This window comes from Hyperolius riggenbachi, chromosome 4 (assembly GCF_040937935.1).
Source record: "Hyperolius riggenbachi isolate aHypRig1 chromosome 4, aHypRig1.pri, whole genome shotgun sequence".
NCBI classification, from domain to species: Eukaryota; Metazoa; Chordata; class Amphibia; order Anura; family Hyperoliidae; genus Hyperolius; species Hyperolius riggenbachi.
Genome location: NC_090649.1, coordinates 365264596 through 365284803, shown reverse-complemented (window position 1 = coordinate 365284803; position 20208 = coordinate 365264596). Strand labels below are relative to the sequence as shown.

The following is a 20208-nucleotide window of genomic DNA, read 5'->3' as shown; positions in this document are numbered from 1 at the left end:
TTCAACTAGCAAGTAATTTTTTGATGGGAAATGACATGGGTGTCTCCCAAATAAGACGATGTACAAGAGCCTTTATTGTGGGGGAAAAAATAAACGTTCTCAGCTTTTTACATTTGAGCAAAAAAAGTGTCCAGTCCAAAATGTATACCCTTCTCAATAATCAATAGAAAAGCCTTTATTGGCTATTACAGCAGTCAAAACTCTTCCTTGAATTGCAGACCAGCTTTTTGCATGTCTCCACAGGTCTTTTTGCCCATTCATCTTTAACAATGCGCTCCAAATCTTTCAGGTTGGAGGGTCTTCTTGCCATCACCATGTTCTTTAGCTCCCTCCACAGATTCTCAATTGGATTCAAGTCAGAACTCTGGCTGGGTCACTCCAAAATGTTAATGTTGTTGTCTGCTAACCATTTCTTCACCACTTTTGCTGTGTGTTTTGGTTCATTTTCATGCTGAAATGTTCGCTGGTGCCCATGGCCAAGTTTCTCTGTAGACTACTAGATGTTGTTGTTGAGAATCCTCACGTATTGCTCTTTTTTGCACCAAAAAAGGGGTATTAATAATTATGGGCACTATATATGTAGCCATGTTTATCGCCTCATGTTAAGCGTCAGTCTAGGAACACTTTTACCCTAAAGTAAGGAGTAAAACTTAAAGGTAACCTGAAGTGAGAGGGATATGGAGGCTTGTATATTGATTACATTTTAAGCCATGCAAGCCAACCCTGTTACGCCAATAATTCTCCATTTTATGGGTAACCAGTGGAATGAGCGAATTCTATTTAAGATTAGCGTTTTGACATCCTTGCATAATTTGGGCCCTGGATTTGTATGAAACTGTATCATACCTCCAACAATCTTGATTCAAAAGGATCGCATAACTTGGTCACCCCCAAGAGTCCACTAAAAACCTTACGAGACACTTATTTCTGTCATGCTGCCCCTACACTTTAGAACTCCTTGCCACACCCAATCAAGACATCTCCATCCCTGGAAGCAATGAAGTCCTAACTGAAAAGCCACTTGACTATTTACTCTGTTATACAGTCCACCCTGCAACTGTACATTGATCTGAGACATATCTACACACTTTTGAGTCCTATGGGAGAAACATGCTTTACCAATGTTATTGTATAGAATTGGGTGACTGCTCTATGTAGAATGGCAAATACTATAGCGGCCACACTTCAATGAACTTCTGCACTGGATTCATGAAGTGAATGCTATCTTAAAGGGACACTGTAGGGGGGGTTGGGGGAAAATGAGTTGAACTTACCCGGGGCTTCTAATGGTCCTCCGCAGACATTCTGTGCCCGCGCAGCCACTCACCGATGCTCCGGCCCCGCCTCCGGTTCACTTCTGGAATTTCAGACTTTAAAGTCTGAAAACCACTGCGCCTGCGTTGCCGTGTTCTCGCTCCCGCTGATGTCACCAGGAGCGTACTGCGTAGGCCCAGTATGGTCTGTGCAACAGAAAAATACAGAAAAAAACGCAGCATGCAGTAACCACTTAACGACCGCCTAACACCGATAGGCGTTGGCGGGTCGTTAGTGGTATAGCATGGAAACGGCCACTCGAGCGGTCTTTCCATGCCAGTTCACGGAGGGTGTCTCCATGAACAGTGTGCGAGCCGCCGATCGCGACTCGCACACGTAATGTACACACACGGGGAAAAAAACCCTGCTTTTTATGTCATACGGCGCTGCTGGCAGATCGGCGAACCCCGGCCTCTGATTGGCCGGGGATCGCCAGCATATGATAGGCTGAAGCCTATCCTACAATGCGCAGGACGGGTATCCGTCCTGTGCAGCCTATGAAGGGAAAAGGAGGTAAGGAGAGGGAGGGAGCGCAGAAAACGCTGCGGAGGGGGGCTTTGAAGAGCCCTCCCCGCAAAGCGCAGCAAGCCGGCGGCGATCAGACCCCCCCAGCAGGACATCCCCCTAGTGGGGAAAAAAGGGGGGGGGGGGAGTCTGATCGCCCTGGCTAAATCCTGATCGGTGCTGCGGACTGGAGAGCCCACGCAGCACCGATCTCAGGAAAAGCCCCTGGTCCTTCAGTGGTTAAAAGTCAGAATTGCATGTAAAAACGATTAAAAATCAGAATTGTGTACAGGGAGCCTAAACCTGTTATTTTTATGAGGACTGTCATCTTGTTCTTTCCAAAATAGTGATATTATGAAATAACTTCATTTACTTGTTTCTCTTGTTGTGATGTTAATTTTTTCATCTTTCCATGTTTGCATGCCTTGTTCCCAGGTTAATTACTTGAGTTGTTATAGCTAGATGTTCAGCATTATATTGTGTATATTTCCCTTTTAGGAGGGCAACATCCAGAGCTTTGTGTTGGCAGGTTTCATTTTAAAGATGATTCAGTTAACCACCCTGGCGTTCTATTAAGATCGCCAGGGCGGCTGCATGAGGGTTTTTTTTAAATAAAAAAAAAACTATTTCATGCAGCCAACTGAAAGTTGGCTGCATGAAAGCCCACTAGATGGCGCTCCGGAGGCGTTCTTCTGATCGCCTCCGGCGGCCAAAAGTAACACGGAAGGCCGCAATGAGCAGCCTTCCGTGTTTGGCTTCTCCTGTCGCCATGGCGACGAGCGGAGTGACGTCATGGACGTCAGCCGACGTCCTGACGTCAGCCGCCTCCGATCCAGCCCTTAGCGCTGGCCGGAACTATTTGTTCCGGCTGCGCAGGGCTCAGGCGGCTGGGGGGACCCTCTTTCGCCGCTGCTCGCGGCGGATCGCCGCAGAGCGGCGGCGATCGGGCAGCACACGCGGCTGGCAAAGTGCCGGCTGCGTGTGCTGCTCTTTATTTGATCAAAATCGGCCCAGCAGGGCCTGAGCGGCACCCTCTGGCGGTAATGGACGAGCTGAGCTCGTCCATACCGCTAAGGTTTAAAGGAAAACTGCATTGAGTAATATGGAGGCTGCCATATGTATTTCCTTGTAAACAATCCCAGTTGCCTGCATCCTGTTGATCTATTTGGCATCAGCATTGTCTGAGTCACACACCTGAAAAAACTTGCTAATACAGTCAGATTTTTGTCAAAAACTTCTGATCTGCATGCCTGTTCATGGTCTATGGCTAAAAGTATTAGAGACACAGGATCAGCAGGACAGCCATGCAATGGGTTTTTACAGGGCTGTGGAGTCGGTACAAAAATCCTCAGACTCCTCAGGTTAGGATTCCTCCAAATCCTCTAATTTGCATATTACAATCTTGTTGATTGAAAGTATGTAACATGAAATGCATCTCTTAACTGCCAACACTTAGGAATTTTAAAAGACAACTGAAGTGAGAGGGATATGGAGGCTGCCATATTTATTCCCTTTTAAACAATACCAGTAACCTGAATATCCGACAGATCTTCTGCCTCTAATACTTTTAGTCATAGATTAAAACTACGGTAGTCCTTGGTAAAGAGTACTTGTAGATGGTACAGACAGGAACAAAGAACATCTATCAGGCCCTAGGCAATATAACTGTGGGTACATGTAAGAGTGATGTGCAGGTACACTGCAGGAGAATGAGGCGATTCTTCCTCTTACACATTGTTCATGTACGATCTGAACGAGGTTTATGGGTGATAGACAACACCTCTGTGTTCAATGTGCACAACAGTCTCAGTGGATTCCCTGCAGCTCTGTGGGGAGTGCATATGTAGAGTATAGTACAACTGTGTAACTTAAAGTAAACCTGAGACAGATGAAATTAAAGTTTTATACATACCTGCGGCTTCCTCCAGCCCCCTTTAGGCTAATCAGTCCCTCGCTGTCTTCCTCCGCCACCTGGATCTTCTGCTATGGGTCCAGGTACTTGAGCCAGACAGGCGTAGTGCGCATGCACACACTCCGCCGCTGGGAGCATACTACACCTGCGCAGCACTATTTCGCAGGTGCAGAATGCTCTTGGCTGTGGGAGCGGCAGGTGGCCGGACTGCGCTGACTGGCTGAATTACCGAGACTCATAGCAGAAGATCCAGGTGGCGGAGGAGGACAGCAAGGGACTGATTAGCCTGAAGAGCGCTGGAGGAAGCCCTAGGTATGTATAAAACTTTAATTTCATCTGTCTCTGGTACCCTTTAATTCGTAGTCCTCAAACCAAATTTTAACTGCATATTAAATTATTTGATTTCATGAGCAAATGGAGTGCATATGTCTGCATAAAACAGCATCAGCACAGAATTTTTTCCATCTCATTGACCATCTCTATTAGTGACACAGCTACACATCAGGCTTTATTCTTACAGCATAGATGTTGTTTAGTATATATGAGATTCCTGTGTACACATGATATATACAGTCACAATCAGATATGTATATCTCACTTTAAAAATGCGGGGACTGCTTTATTGAAGCAACACAAGTAGCTATTTTTTTATTGGTTTGCTTCATTTTTGTGGACTAAGCAGAGCTATTACTGTATATATAAATTCTTAACTATTATCTGAGAAATAGAACATTTTATCATATTTTCTATTTTAATTACAGTTTAAATTCATTAGGAGTCAGAGTCGGTGCATTTTTTCCCGACTCAGACCCCAGGTACCCAAAAATTGCTCAGACTCCTCGACTCCACAGCCCTGGGTATTTAGGTATACCTTTGTCAGTTGGCACAGTGCAGTCACAGCTGCGGGAACCTCTCCCACATTAGATGGTAATAACACTTAAAGAGTAACTGTCGGGCATAAAATCAACAATCAATTATTTATTTTTATCTGGTAAACAAGTAATAAGGATGCTAATCAGGCAATCCAAAAGTTAAAATCCCTCTTATTTGGTACACAAAAGAGAAGTTGCAGGGCATGCTGGGTTGTAATTTTTTGCTTCCCTACTTCCCCCTCGGACTTCACTAATGCTGCCAGATTGGCTGAAGCTTCTTTCCCTCATGTTTTCCCCTCCCACTCCTCTGTTCCTCTTTGATTGGCCAAAATTTCTCAGGCTGAAACAATGCGCTTTCTATAGTGAAGGGCAGGCAAACCAGACAGAGGAGACTAAGGACAGATATTACATCACAACTGGCTTCAAAATAGCCACAGTAAATATGGAAACTGTCTAGAATAGGATTCTCTACTTTTCCTTTATAAAATTCACAGGAATCATAATGTGGACAGTGCAATACATATGTAAGTAGAGCAAGTATTTATCTACTTATGCATTTGGTTTTTTTTTCCTAAGATAGTATGGCTGACAGCTCCTCTTTAAAAAAAAAAAAAAATAATTATAATGGTAGAGTGGCCACATAATCTACCTCTTTCCTCCTAATGATAGAGCCTTTATTGAGCCCTATAGAGGGTAGTTGTGTTCTGGGCTGTCTTTGCTGCTGGACCTTTCTTGATAGTCTGGTATTGGAGAAGATAAGTCATGTGACTACTTTGTTAGTATATTCAAAAACAGATACTTAACAGATTCATTTTTTGAAAAGCTTATTGTATTTTATTGTGGAAGCATTGGGCCAGCCTGTATTAACTGCATTTAAATTCTTTCAAATTCAGCTTCAACCATACATTGGTCAATCATAAACCTGTTGAACGTAAAGCCTGTGCATTCCATTGCAGCAAGATTGAAAAACTGCATAGCACATTTTGCTTGTTTGTCACAGTTCATACACTTGTGCTTATAAGTTTACATACCCTGCCAGATTTTGTAAAATGTGTTCAATTATTTAAAGGCTTACTGAGGGGAAAATAAGCTAAGATAAACAATTGTATCTATCCTTCTGATAAAAATGACTTTTTTAGGTATCCCACAGTTTTATTTATATTTAAATATTTTTAAGTTTTTACTGTTTCGTAGTCTCTACTCAATGACGCATTCATTGAAGTATGCCAGAGCTAAAATCTACAAACTGTTGACCCATTTTGTCTCTTTCCTGTTCTCAGGAGCCATTTTCTGCCAGGAAAGTGTTTTATGGCTTTAACTCTTTATCAATGAGGGTTATGCTATAGTTCCAACTGGACAGAAACGGTCACTTGCATTCCTGATGTTTAACTTTTTCAGGAGAAATTAAGGAACACATAGTTTAGTTGGCACTGTACATACACCTTGTCTCATCATGTCACGTCACCTCAGTATTCCTTATATGTCTAAAAATATGGATGTCAATTTGGTCTTGTGTTTTTGGGAGAATTTCGCACAGCTATAATTAGCATAGGCTTAAACATCACAGGGAGGGCAGGGCTGCATTCAATATGCAGCAAGATATGGATATAGGAAGTGTTTCTGATGCTGAAACCAGAAAACGTACCATAAAATGGCTATACTGAATTCATTTACTGCATTATGCTATGTCACAACAGTGCCTCATCAAGTACTTGGTACTCTACAGTCAGACATTCACACAACATTTTATTTTCCCATTAGACGAAACAAATGAAGCAGATGTTCAGCCACCACCACAGAACAGCCAGTTCATATGGAAACAGAGTCGACAGTTACTCAGGCAGTAAGTAATGTTATAACTAATATTTGGTCTGCAGCTGAAGAGTTGATTGCATTTTTTTTTATTTTTTGTATTTTTCCATTTCTTCCATTTGACTTCTAGGGCTCTTGGATATCTGCATTTTTTTTCAGGTTTCCAAGTGTTTCTGTTAGAGATTTGCTATTGTCTCATTGAATAGTGAATTGTATTAGTTGCTACTTTCATTTTTGCTGTGGCTGGTACAGACCAATCTTGCAGCTGGTAGCAGATGATTTGCTATTCCTTGTGCCCAGTGCAGTGCTGTACTGTGAGTCATTGTATAGATTTCAACGTGTTGCTAATGGAAGGTTGACAGTACATTGTTGTGCATTTTTTTTCCTTTGTTTTTCTAACAATAGAAATCTTTAAATTTTAAGCCCTTTCTCTCTTGTAGGTATTTGCAAGAAGTCGGCTACACGGACACCATATTAGAAGTGAAGTCAAAGCGAGTCCGTGCTTTACTAGGCCTTTCTGCTGATTCTTCAGATCGACTCACAGATACTAATCAAGACTCCATGGTAAATGGAACAGAAACCGAGCTACCTAATCCACTCATCATAGGGTAAGCAATCATTTTCTCTGCATTTTTATTAGATTGTTAAACTGCACTGGTTCATCAGACCACTTAGGTAAAACAACTAATCATATGGGAAAAGAATTAAGTTGTATAGTTTTACTGCAGACCCAATTTCTGACACTGAGTCATTTATTACATAATTGGTCTGAAAGACTTCTTTCCGTTTTGAGGATAAAAAGAAAAAGTAATTTGCCCTTTTTTAATAAATATATTGATAATATACCTGTGCCTATTTTGTCTAATTTAAATCACACCTGAACTGAGAAGAATATGGAGGCTGACATATTGATTTCCTTTTTAACAGAGCAGATTGCATGGCTGTCCTGAGCCTCTATCGCTAATCTTAGCCATATACCCTGAGCATGCCAAACAGGTGTTTCTGACTGAAGTCTGACTAGATTAGCTGCATGCTTCTTTCTGGTGGGTGATTAAAAGTAAATAAATATGGGAGCCTTCATATTCTTTTCAGTCCAAGTGTACTTTAAATGGTTCATTGCTTTTAACATTGCTTGTTGTGAGAATTTCATAGTGTGGTGTTAGAAGTGTGGACTCAAACAGGCTAGTCTTCACTCCATTCCTCCATGGCGATCAAAATAAACTTGACCCTTTTGCTGTTTCACTAGTTGTCCTTCTTTGGGCCACTTTTTATAGCTACTAGTCTCTGCATACACAGACCTGCCTTCAATCAAATTTTGAGCCATGTCAAAGTCACTCAGATCCTTATGCTTATCCAGGTTTCCTTTATTTAACACATTGGGCCATATGCAAGTCACATTTTCACCTGAGTTTTCTCCTAGGTGATGTTTTCACAACTTGTAAATAAAACGACTTTTAAACTACCAGCAAGCAAACAAATGCTCAATTTTGACAGTACCTTTTCACCTACTTTTTGTACTTTTTGCATTGAAAAGTGCTAAAAGTTATTTTAAATCAAAGATGAAAAATTATCTCCAAGGATAAAACTCTGGAGAAAAAGGGAATTACATATGGCCCATTACCTTCAAAACTGACTGTTGACTTAGTTCAGTTGTTGTATTCCTTATTTCCTTATACATCCTCCCTTCCACTGGGATTGTAATGAGATACTCTGCTCCTGCTGGTAATCAATTCATCTCTCAGTGGTTTTATAATATATATATATATATATATATATATATATATATATATATATATATATATACATACATACATACATACATACATACATACATATACATATATATATATATATATATATATATATATATATATATATATATATATATATATATATATATATATATATACATACATATATGCAAAAACTCAATCTGTCTTAAAGCAGTGTAGTGCAGGTAATGATTATAACATTAGTCGCAAAGAAAATAGTCTCATATTTTTATTTTCAGTTATATAGCAACATTGCATTACACTGTCACAGTTTCAGTACTCTTACAAAGTGAACCAGAGGTGAAAGTAAACTGACGATATAAACACTTGTAATTATCCTCTTAAAAATTACCTTTTTTTTTTTTTAATATCCCAACATTTACAAAGTAGATCGAATGTTTTATTGTCTTTGCTCAATAGCAGTTTATGAAGCGCCCCAGAGTTAAATACATAAACTATAGACCTTTTTGCTATCCCTCCCCTGCCCTCAAAAGTTATATTCTTCCAGGATTTTTTTTTTATGGGTGTAATTTACTTATCAGTGAATTTTATTATATTCCAGACAAGGTACCGACAAGACATAAGCTGGCACTTGCATCCCTGAAAACTAGCTCTTTTAGGCAGCAAAAACAAAAAGGGAAAAAAAAAACGCTTGATTATAAATATATTTTGAAACTGTACATACAATACACATGTTTACCTCATGTCACCTCGGGTACAATTTAACTATTTCTGCCGCCCGAACGTGAAGCTCACGTCCGGGCGGCTGCTCTGCTGCGGTGCCGCGCTTCGGCGCGGGCACGCCCCCATGGTGTCCCCCGGTAGCTCTGGGATCAGTGAACGGGAACATGGTTCCCGATCACCGATCCGTCTCCCCCGCAGAAAAACCGAAGAGGCTTCAGTTTTTCTGCCCGGAAAAATTTCTGCTTCCCCCTTGTACTTCTGCTTAGCGAGAAGCGCAAGGAGGGAAATAAAAAATGAAGGTGAAATAGTAAAACTACATTTACATATTCTTTACATTACAATTTACACATATAACATTAAAAATAACTGTTTATTTCCCACACCATTGGTACCATTGTACCACCCAAAGAAAGCCTAATTAGTGGCGGAAAGAAACCGATATAGATCAATAAATTGTGATAAGTAGTGATAAAGTTATTAGCGAATGAATGGGAGGTGAAACGTGCTCTGATTCATAAGGTGAAAAATCCTCGCAGGCTGAAATGGTTAAGCTATAAAGCAGAGCCTAAATAATGACTATTTAAACTTTCTTGTAGTAAAACCTTATTACAAGCTGGCTCTACCGATTTTCTTAGCTGGTTAAGTGCTTCAGAAAACAGGACGGTATTCGACCCAGTGGGTTGAATAGCTCGGAAAAGCTTTGTTGCATAGGTAACTGAAGTGTTTTAACTCATCCTGTACTGGAAAATATGAAACTCTCTTCTTTAATACTAATGTTCTATTTATTAACTGTACTTCACATACAATCCATTATCTCTTATATTTCTTTTCTTTAATAACTTGGATGATGGTTACCAGAGTATGTTTGTGTTATGTGATATAATTTTGGCACATAAAATGAACTTTTATGCAATGATCATCTTGTTCATGCTTCAGTGTACTGCCATCTTTTTAGGTCAGGATGAATGAAGCTGTTGATTGTGGAGTGATTATACATTACATGGCATGTTGGACATACTTGTTAGACCACATTATTATCTTGTTGTTTTCTTCCAGTCTTTTATAAAGCTGTTTTGCTCTCAACTTGTACATGATTCAGCAGATTATAGTGTTAGTGGATTAACCACTTGAGGACCACAGTCTTTCTACCCCTTAAGGACCGGCCACTTTTTTTCCATTCAGACCACTGCAGCTTTCACGGTTTATTGCTCGCTCATACAACCTACCACCTAAATGAATTTTGGCTCCTTTTCTTGTCACTAATAAAGCTTTCTTTTGGTGCTATTTGATTGCTCCTGCGATTTTTACTTTTTATTATATTCATCAAAAAAGACATGAATTTTGGCAAAAAAATGATTTTTTTAACTTTCTGTGCTGACAATTTTCAAATAAAGTAAAATTTCTGTATACATGCAGCGCGAAAAATGTGGACAAACATGTTTTTGATAAAAAAAAAAACCATTCAGTGTATATTTATTGGTTTGGGTAAAAGTTATAGCGTTTACAAACTGGTGCAAAAAGTGAATTTTGCCATTTTCAAGCATCTATGACTTTTCTGACCCCCTGTCATGTTTCATGAGGGGCTAGAATTCCAGGATAGTATAAATACCCCCCAAATGACCCCATTTTGGAAAGAAGACATCCCAAAGTATTCACTGAGAGGCATAGTGAGTTCATAGAAGATATTATTTTTTGTCACAAGTAAGCGGAAAATGACACTTTGTGACAAAAAAAAAGAAAAAAAAAAGAATCCATTTCTTCTAACTTGCGACAAAAAAAAATGAAATCTGCCACGGACTCACCATGCCCCTCTCTGAATACCTTGAAGTGTCTACTTTCCAAAATGGGGTCATTTGTGGGGTGTGTTTACTGTCCTCGCATTTTGGGGGGTGCTAATTTGTAAGCACCCCTGTAAAGCCTAAAGGTGCTCATTGGACTTTGGGCCCCTTAGCGCAGTTAGGCTGCAAAAAAGTGCCACACATGTGGTATTGCCGTACTCAAGAGAAGTAGTAGAATGTGTTTTGGGGTGTATTTTTACACATACCCATGCTGGGTGGGAGAAATATCTCTGTAAATGACAATCTTTTGATTTGTTTTACACACAATTGTCCATTTACAGAGTTATTTCTCCCACCCAGCATGGGTATGTGTAAAAATACACCCCAAAACACATTGTACTACTTCTCCCGAGTACGGCGATACCACATGTGTGGCACTTTTTTGCACCCTAACTGCGCTAAAGGGCCCAAAGTCCAATGAGTACCTTTAGGATTTCACAAGTCATTTTGCGGAATTTGATTTCCAGACTACTCCTCACGGTTTAGGGCCCCTAAAATGCCAGGGCAGTATAGGAACCCCACAAATGACCCCATTTTAGAAAGCAGACACCCCAAGGTATTCCGTTAGGAGTATGGTGAGTTCATAGAAGATTTTATTTTTTGTCAAAAGTTAGCGGAAAATTGATTTTTATTGTTTTTTCACAAAGTGTCATTTTCCACTAACTTGTGACAAAAAATAAAATCTTCTATGAACTCACCATACTCCTAACGGAATACCTTGAGGTGTCTTCTTTCTAAAATGGGGTCATTTGTGGGGTTCCTATACTGCCCTGGCATTTTAGGGGCCCTAAACCGTGAGGAGTAGTCTGGAAATCAAATTCCGCAAAATGACTTGTGAAATCCTAAAGGTACTCATTGGACTTTGGGCCCTTTAGCGCAGTTAGTACCTTTAGGATTTCACAAGTCATTTTGCGGAATTTGATTTCCAGACTACTCCTCACGGTTTAGGGCCCCTAAAATGCCAGGGCAGTATAGGAACCCCACAAATGACCCCATTTTAGAAAGCAGACACCCCAAGGTATTCCGTTAGGAGTATGGTGAGTTCATAGAAGATTTTTTTTGTCAAAAGTTAGCGGAAATTGATTTTTATTGGGTTTTTTTCACAAAGTGTCATTTTTCACTAACTTGTGACAAAAAAAATCTTCTATGAACTCGCCATACACCTAACGGAATACCTTGGGGTGTCTTCTTTCTAAAATGGGGTCACTTGTGGGGTTCCTATACTGCCCTGGCATTTTAGGGGCCCTAAACCGCGAGGAGTAGTCTAGAAAACAAATGCCTCAAAATGACCCGTGAATAGGACGCTGGGCCCCTTAGCACAGGGGTCCCCAACCTGGGGGCCGCGGCCCCCTTGGTGGTCCCTGGGCAGTTTTTCTGAGGGGCCGAGTGTATATACTACACTCACAATCGGGGGAAAAAAGGCAGGAGGGGGACTGCCGCCGCCACTAACCACGACCCCCAAATCCCCGCCCCCCTCCCCCGGGCCCCAGAGAAAAGTTTGGTCGGTATAGGGGGCCCCGGGCTCAAAAAGGTTGGGGACCCCTGCCTTAGCGCACCTAGGCTGCAAAAAAGTGTCACACATGTGGTACCGCCGTACTCAGGAAAAGTAGTATAATGTGTTTTGGGGTGTATTTTTACACATACCCATGCTGGGTGGGAGAAATTTCTATGTAAATGGTCAATTGTGTGTAAAACAAATCAAACAATTGTCATTTACAGAGATATTTCTCCCACTTAGCATGGGTATGTGTAAAAATACACCCCAAAACACATTATACTACTTCTCCTGAGTACGGCGGTACCACATGTGTGGCACTTTTTTACACCCTAAGTACGCTAAGGGGCCCAAAGTCCAATGAGTACCTTTAGGATTTCACAGGTCATTTTGCGACATTTGGTTTCAAGACTACTCCTCACGGTTTAGGGCCCCTAAAATGCCAGGGCAGTATAGTAACCTCACAAATGACCCCATTCTAGAAAGAAGACACCCAAAGGTATTCCGTTAGGAGTATGGTGAGTTCATAGAAGATTTTATTTTTTGTCAAAAGTTAGCGGAAAATTGATTTTTATTGGGTTTTTTTCACAAAGTGTCATTTTTCACTAACTTGTGACAAAAAATAAAATCCTCTATGAACTCACCATACTCCTAACGGAATACCTTGGGGTGTCTTCTTTCTAAAATGGGGTCATTTGTGGGGTTCCTATACTGAACTGGCATTTTAGGGGCCCTAAACCGTGAGGAGTAGTCTTGAAACCAAATGTCGCAAAATGACCTGTGAAATCCTAAAGGTACTCATTGGACTTTGGGCCCCTTAGCGTACTTAGGGTGTAAAAAAGTGCCACACATGTGGTACCGCCGTACTCAGGAGAAGTAGTATAATGTGTTTTGGGGTGTATTTTTACACATACCCATGCTAAGTGGGAGAAATATCTCTGTAAATGACAATTGTTTGATTTGTTTTACACACAATTGACCATTTACATAGAAATTTCTCCCACCCAGCATGGGTATGTGTAAAAATACACCCCAAAACACATTATACTACTTTTCCTGAGTACGGCGGTACCACATGTGTGACACTTTTTTGCAGCCTAGGTGCGCTAAGGCAGGGGTCCCCAACCTTTTTGAGCCCGGGGCCCCCTATACCGACCAAACTTTTCTCTGGGGCCCGGGGGAGGGGGGCGGGGATTTGGGGGTCGTGGTTAGTGGCGGCGGCAGTCCCCCTCCTGCCTTTTTTCCCCCGATTGTGAGTGTAGTATATACACTCGGCCCCTCAGAAAAACTGCCCAGGGACCACCAAGGGGGCCGCGGCCCCCAGGTTGGGGACCCCTGCGCTAAGGGGCCCAGCGTCCTATTCACGGGTCATTTTGAGGCATTTGTTTTCTAGACTACTCCTCGCGGTTTAGGGCCCCTAAAATGCCAGGGCAGTATAGGAACCCCACAAGTGACCCCATTTTAGAAAGAAGACACCCCAAGGTATTCCGTTAGGTGTATGGCGAGTTCATAGAAGATTTTTTTTGTCACAAGTTAGTGAAAAATGACACTTTGTGAAAAAAACCCAATAAAAATCAATTTCCGCTAACTTTTGACAAAAAATAAAATCTTCTATGAACTCGTCATACACCTAACAGAATACCTTGGGGTGTCTTTTTTTCTAAAATGGGGTCACTTGTGGGGTTCCTATACTTCCCTGGCATTTTACGGGCCCAAAACCGTGAGTAGTCTGGAAACCAAATGTCTCAAAATGACTGTTCAGGGGTATAAGCATCTGCAAATTTTGATGACAGGTGGTCTATGAGGGGGCGAATTTTGTGGAACCGGTCATAAGCAGGGTGGCCTTTTAGATGACAGGTTGTATTGGGCCTGATCTGATGGATAGGAGTGCTAGGGGGGTGACAGGAGGTAATTGATGGGTGTCTCAGGGGGTGGTTAGAGGGGAAAATAGATGCAATCAATGCACTGGGGAGGTGATCGGAAGGGGGTCTGAGGGGGATCTGAGGGTTTGGCCGAGTGATCAGGAGCCCACACGGGGCAAATTAGGGCCTGATCTGATGGGTAGGTGTGCTAGGGGGTGACAAGAGGTGATTGATGGGTGTCTCAAGGTGTGATTAGAGGGGGGAATAGATGCAAGCAATGCACTGGCGAGGTGATCAGGGCTGGGGTCTGAGGGCATTCTGAGGGTGTGGGCGGTGATTGAGTGCCCTAGGGGCAGATAGGGGTCTAATCTGATAGGTAGCAGTGACAGGGGGTGATTGATGGGTAATTAGTGGGTGTTTAGGGTAGAGAACAGATGTGAACACTGCACTTGGGAGGTGATCGGACGTCGGATCTGCGGGCGATCTATTGGTGTGGGTGGGTGATCAGATTGCCCGCAAGGGGCAGGTTAGGGGCTGATTGATGGGTGGCAGTGACAGCGGGTGATTGATGGGTGGCAGTGACAGGGGGTGATTGATGGGTGATTGATAGGTGATTGACAGGTGATCAGTGGGTTATTACAGGGAAGGACAGATGTAAATAATGCCCTGGCGAATTGATAAGGGGGGGTCTGAGGGCAATCTGAGCGTGTAGGCGGGTGATTGGGTGCCCGCAAGGGGCAGATTAGGGTCTGATCTGATGGGTAACAGTGACAGGTGGTGATAGGGGGTGATTGATGGGTAATTAGTGGGTGTTTAGAGGAGAGAATAGATGGAAACACTGCGCTTGGGTGGTGATCTGATGTCGGATCTGCGGGCGATCTATTGGTGTGGGTGGGTGATCAGTTTGCCTGCAAGGGGCAGGTTAGGGGCTGATTGATGGGTGGCAGTGACAGGGGTGATTGATGGGTGGCAGTGACAGGGGGTGATTGATGGGTGATTGACAGGTGATTGACAGGTGATCAGTGGGTTATTACAGGGAAGGACAGATGTAAATAATGCCCTGGCGAATTGATAAGGGGGGGTCTGAGGGCAATCTGAGCGTGTAGGCGGGTGATTGGGTGCCCGCAAGGGGCAGATTAGGGTCTGATCTGATGGGTAACAGTGACAGGTGGTGATAGGGGGTGATTGATGGGTAATTAGTGAGTGTTTAGAGGAGAGAATAGATGGAAACACTGCGCTTGGGTGGTGATCTGATGTTGGATCTGCGGGCGATCTATTGGTGTGGGTGGGTGATCAGTTTGCCCGCAAGGGGCAGGTTAGGGGCTGATTGTTGGGCGGCAGTGACAGGGGGTGATTGATGGGTGATAGGTGATTGGCAGGTGATTGACAGGTGATCAGTGGGTTATTACAGGGAAGGACAGATGTAATTAATGCACTGGTGAATTGATAAGGGGGGGGGGGTCTGAGGGCAATCTGAGCGTGTGGGCGGGTGATTGGGTGCCCGCAAGGGGCAGCTTAGGGTCTGATCTGATAGGTAACAGTGACAGGTGGTGATAGGGGGTGATTGATGGGTGATTAGTGGGTGTTTAGAGAAGATAACAGATGTAAACAATACATTTGGGAGGTAATCTGACGGCGGGTTTGCGGGCGATCTAATGGTGTGGGTGGGTGATCAGATTGCCCGCAAGGGGCAGGTTAGGGGCTGATTGATGGGTGGCAGTGACAGGTGGTGACAGGGGGTGATTGATGGGTGATAGGTGATTGGCAGGTGATTGACAGGTGATCAGTGGGTTATTACAGGGAAGAACAGATGTAATTAATGCACTGGCGAATTGATAAGGGGGGGTCAGAGGGCAATCTGAGCGTGTTGGCGGGTGATTGGGTGCCCGCAAGGGGCAGATTAGGGTCTGATCTGATAGGTAAAAGTGACAGGTGGTGATAGGGGGTGATTGATGGGTGATTGATGGGTAATTAGTGGGTGTTTAGAGGAGAGAATAGATGTAAACAATGGATTTGGGAGGTGATCTGATGTCGGATCTGCGGGCGATCTATTGGTGTGGGTGGGTGATCAGATTGCCCGCAAGGGGCAGGTTAGGGGCTGATTGTTGGGTGGCAGTGACAGGGGGTGATTGATGGGTGATTGACGGGTGATTGACAGGTTATCAGGGAAGATAGATGCATACAGTACACGGGGGGGGGGGGGGTCTGGGGAGAATCTGAGGGGTGGGGGGGTGATCAGGAGGGGGCAGGGGGGGGGGGGTAAAAAAAAAATAGCGTTGACAGATAGTGACAGGGAGTGATTGATGGGTTATTAGGGGGGTGATTGGGTGCAAACAGGGGTCTGGGGGGTGGGCAGGCGGGGGTCTGAGGGGTGCTGTGGGCGATCAGTGGGCGGGGGGGCAGATCAGTGTGTTTGGGTGCAGACTAGGGTGGCTGCAGCCTGCCCTGGTGGTCCCTCGGACACTGGGACCACCAGGGCAGGAGGCAGCCTGTATAATACACTTTGTATACATTACAAAGTGTATTATACACTTTGTAGCGGCGATCGCGGGGTTAACATCCCGCCGGCGCTTCCGTATGGCCGGCGGGATGTTACGGCGGGTGGGCGGAGCCAGTTGCCGGGGGAAGCGCGCGTCATCAATGACGCGATCGCTCCCCCGGCATGCCTAAAGGACGCGCCGCCTGAAGGCGTATTGCGGTCCTTTAGGCGTCCACTTTGCCGCCGCCCATGGGCTGTGGGCGGTCGGCAAGTGGTTAAGGTAATTTGATTTTTTTTTTTTTTTTTTTTTAAGTGTGAGTATTTGGAATGGATGATTGTAGTAGAGAAGTTTTACTGTAGAACGTATATTTAGCAATTATTTCGGCAGTGTTTTTGGTCAACGAATGGTATATGTGCCCAGGTTCTGCACACATGATATGCACACCCTGGGCCCTGGGGGTATTTGGTTTACGGGGATACTTAAACGTCTAAGTGCATAGACTGCCTGACTTTTTGCAATGCGCAGAAGCGTAATGCAATATAATTTTTAATATGTTTTCGGCAAACTGCAGTGCTGAGCTAATTCACTGTAGTGAATAGGATCAGCAGCGCAATGCAGATGGCATGCTATTGCTTGCATTGCGTTCCTAAATGCACTGCCACCTTCTTTGTCTAATGTGAACAAGACCTTCGTCTTGGAAAACCGATTTCATGTTGTCCTTTTTTGTTACAAAGTTTCCTTGCAGTTTTCTCTAGCTGGCTGGGTCATCTATTTATTTAGTCCAGGCTTTATCAACCAGTGTTCCCTGGAACCCCAGGGTTCCTTGAGGACTCTGCAGGGGTTCCTTGGCATTTTACCCCATTGTGAGGGAAGTATAATAAAGCACATTATAATAGGGGGTACTGTAAAAAAAAAGCACTAAATTGGGGGTCAGAATAATAATGAGCACAGTAGAGTGGCAGTGTAATAGGAAGTAGGGAAATAAACAGCCTCACCTACTTTTAAATACCATGCCTCCTGAAAAATAAATGCAGCAGTTCCTCGAGACCAAAACATTGTTTGCAGAGGTTCCTTGAGATCCAAAAGTTATTTGCAGGGTTCCTCCATGTTAAAAAGTTTGAGAAAGGCTGATATAGACTATTTACTACTTGGCTCTGAGATGGGAATCTTTGTTTATAAAGATTTTCTGGCAGTGGGAACACTGTTGTATTATATGCCGCAGGTTTCAGACCATAAGACACACTTTTTCTTCCCCAAATGGGGGGGAGGGAGGAAGGAAATCACTGCGTTTTATGGTCCGAATGCCAGGTGCTAAGTGTCCCCCTACAAAGGAATCTCCTCTAGTAATTACATTTCCTGTTGCCCCCTTTATCCTTGCGACAATTTAGGTGTCCCCTGTACTCTTCTGTCTCTTCCCCTTGTTCTTCTTTGTTCCACCCCCTCTGTCTCCTGTCCTCGCGTGTCTCTCTAAGGCAGGGGTCCACAAACTTTTTTTAGTCAAGGGCCGGGTCAACATTCTTTAGACTGCTGGGGGGCCGGAGTGTACATAAAATGATGTAGAAAACCATTACATTGAACCTAGGTAAACAGCGCCTGAAACACAATCCCCTACAGCAAAGCAATCAGTGTTCAAAATACATACTGTATTTTCAAAAGTCCCCCCCCCCCCCCCCCCCCCCCCCAAATACAATCTCCTTTCCCCAGTAATTGCAAGAACTGCGAATAATCCACCCCTACACACCAGCGCGCACACTGCTTTTAGATTACTAACCACTACCACAATGTTTTTGCGCACCAGACAGTGAAGCATACCCAGGTGACAACCTGCCATACAATTGGACAGCAGTGCCACCTAATGCGGAATTGGATTGGAAGCCAGCGAATTACTGCTGCATCTTTAAGTAATACTTTTTGTGTGTGGAGGGCCGGTAAAAAAGCCTCAGGGGGCCGCATTTGGCCCGCGGGCCATAGTTTAAGGACAACTGCTCTAAGGCATCTGTGGGAAGTGTACAGGCAGTGGCTTATCACTTAAAGGAATACTATCGATTCACATATTTTTTTTCAATTGACACAGGAATTGTTTGGGAAGTGCTGCTAAGTACTGGTGTATACATTTTAGTAGCAACTTCTTTGTTTACTGTTAGCAAAATACATTCAAAGTTTACTGACGCCAAAACTGATGGCTGACTGAGCCATGAGGAGAAGGGAAATTCCCCTCACACTTGATCAGTTAACTCTATGTGTAGCTCTGTGTGTGACAGAGAGAGACAGGATACAGGAGCTGCAGCTGTTGGGAGCTCTGTTTCTGACTGAAGTGTCTGAAGAGAGCAGAGGAAATGTAACTAATTGTCACAGCTTTTTCATATTGTTTTTGCTTTCAGAGTTTTTTATGTTTGATATTTGCTTTCTGTAGTCTGCTTTAATGCACAGCCAGAGTTGCATATCAGACACCCCTTCTGCAATTGATTTGTCACAGTATAGCTAAATCCTACCCTCAATAAATTACAGCTCTTGCCTCTGATATTTAACATGAAAAGTAGGAAAATGTTTACACAGCTACTTAGACATTATTTGTACATTGTCATTTTAGAACACGTGGGTATCGATAGTATTCCTTTAAGGACGCCAAAGTGTAGAGAGAAGTGGTAAAATTCTGTACAAAAGATACTTGGGGAGCCGTGCTCAAAGCCACAGACTCTCTCCCTTCACCTCCGCATTGGTGACGTATGCAGAGGTGAAGGGAGAGACAGACTTTAGCTGAGAGCACGGATTTCCCAGCGGCTTTTGTACAGCAGATTGCCGCTTCTACTCTCTGCACTTTGGCATCTTTAAAGAAAACCTGAACTGAAAATTAAAAGTCAAAATAAGCATACACAAGTCATACTTACCTTCCATGTAGTCTACTCCTCAGTGTCTTTCTCCTGTCCCGCGTCCTGTTTGTTCACTGTGATCAAGGTAATTTTCCATCCTCCATTTTGAAAATGGCTATTACCCCATAACAGCTTTCTGGTTAGCACACAGTTAAACTGTAACATCGCCCACTTGAGCCATAGGGAAACATGGACATTACCCGGTACATCAGTTTTCCTCTCAGCTATAACTGACAGCAACTGATATTTTACTGACAGCAACTGATATATTTCAGATCTGACAAAATATTGTCAGAGCTGGAAGGGATTATCGTCAGAAGAAAATGGTGTGCTTCTGAGAGGAACTGATGGCAAGGTAACTATGTAATGTTCATTTGAAGTTAGCTCATGTGTTTATTTTAAATATTTTTACTCAGTACAGGTTCTCTTTAAGCAGTAAGCCACTGCCTGTGCACTCCCCTCCAATGCCTGCGACACATGGGGACATGAGACAGGATAAAGGAACAGGGGAGTACAGGGGGCACCTAATTGCCACGGGGAAACAGGGGGCACCTGATTGTCGCAGAGCAAGATACTAAAGTTAGAGGAGACATGAGGTACAAGGGTGACATAATGGGGGGGGGGGGGGTGGAGAAGATCCACAAGATGCCCCTGCACCATGGACCAGGTTTAGTACTTTTTTTTTTTTTTTTTTTTTTTTTTGCCCTGGTTTTTGTCCTTTAACCACTTCAGGACAAGAGCAACTTTCACATATCAGCGCTGCTCCCATTCATTCACCAATAACTTTATTAAT

General features: G+C 43.3%; 1 protein-coding gene across 3 annotated transcripts in view; it reads left to right on the top strand.

Annotated features, from left to right (window-relative positions):
* STRN (striatin) overlaps window positions 1-20208 on the top strand; it is a 176845-nt gene that overhangs the window by 73993 nt on the left and 82644 nt on the right. For all 3 annotated transcript variants that reach the window (XR_011019406.1, XM_068231973.1, XM_068231972.1), the window contains exons 4-5: window positions 6364-6445; window positions 6855-7022. Coding sequence is in view for 2 of the 3 variants with exons in the window: in XM_068231973.1 (XP_068088074.1) it covers window positions 6364-6445; window positions 6855-7022 (250 nt within the window). In the remaining variant the exon portion in view is untranslated. The remainder of the gene's footprint in view (window positions 1-6363; window positions 6446-6854; window positions 7023-20208) is intronic.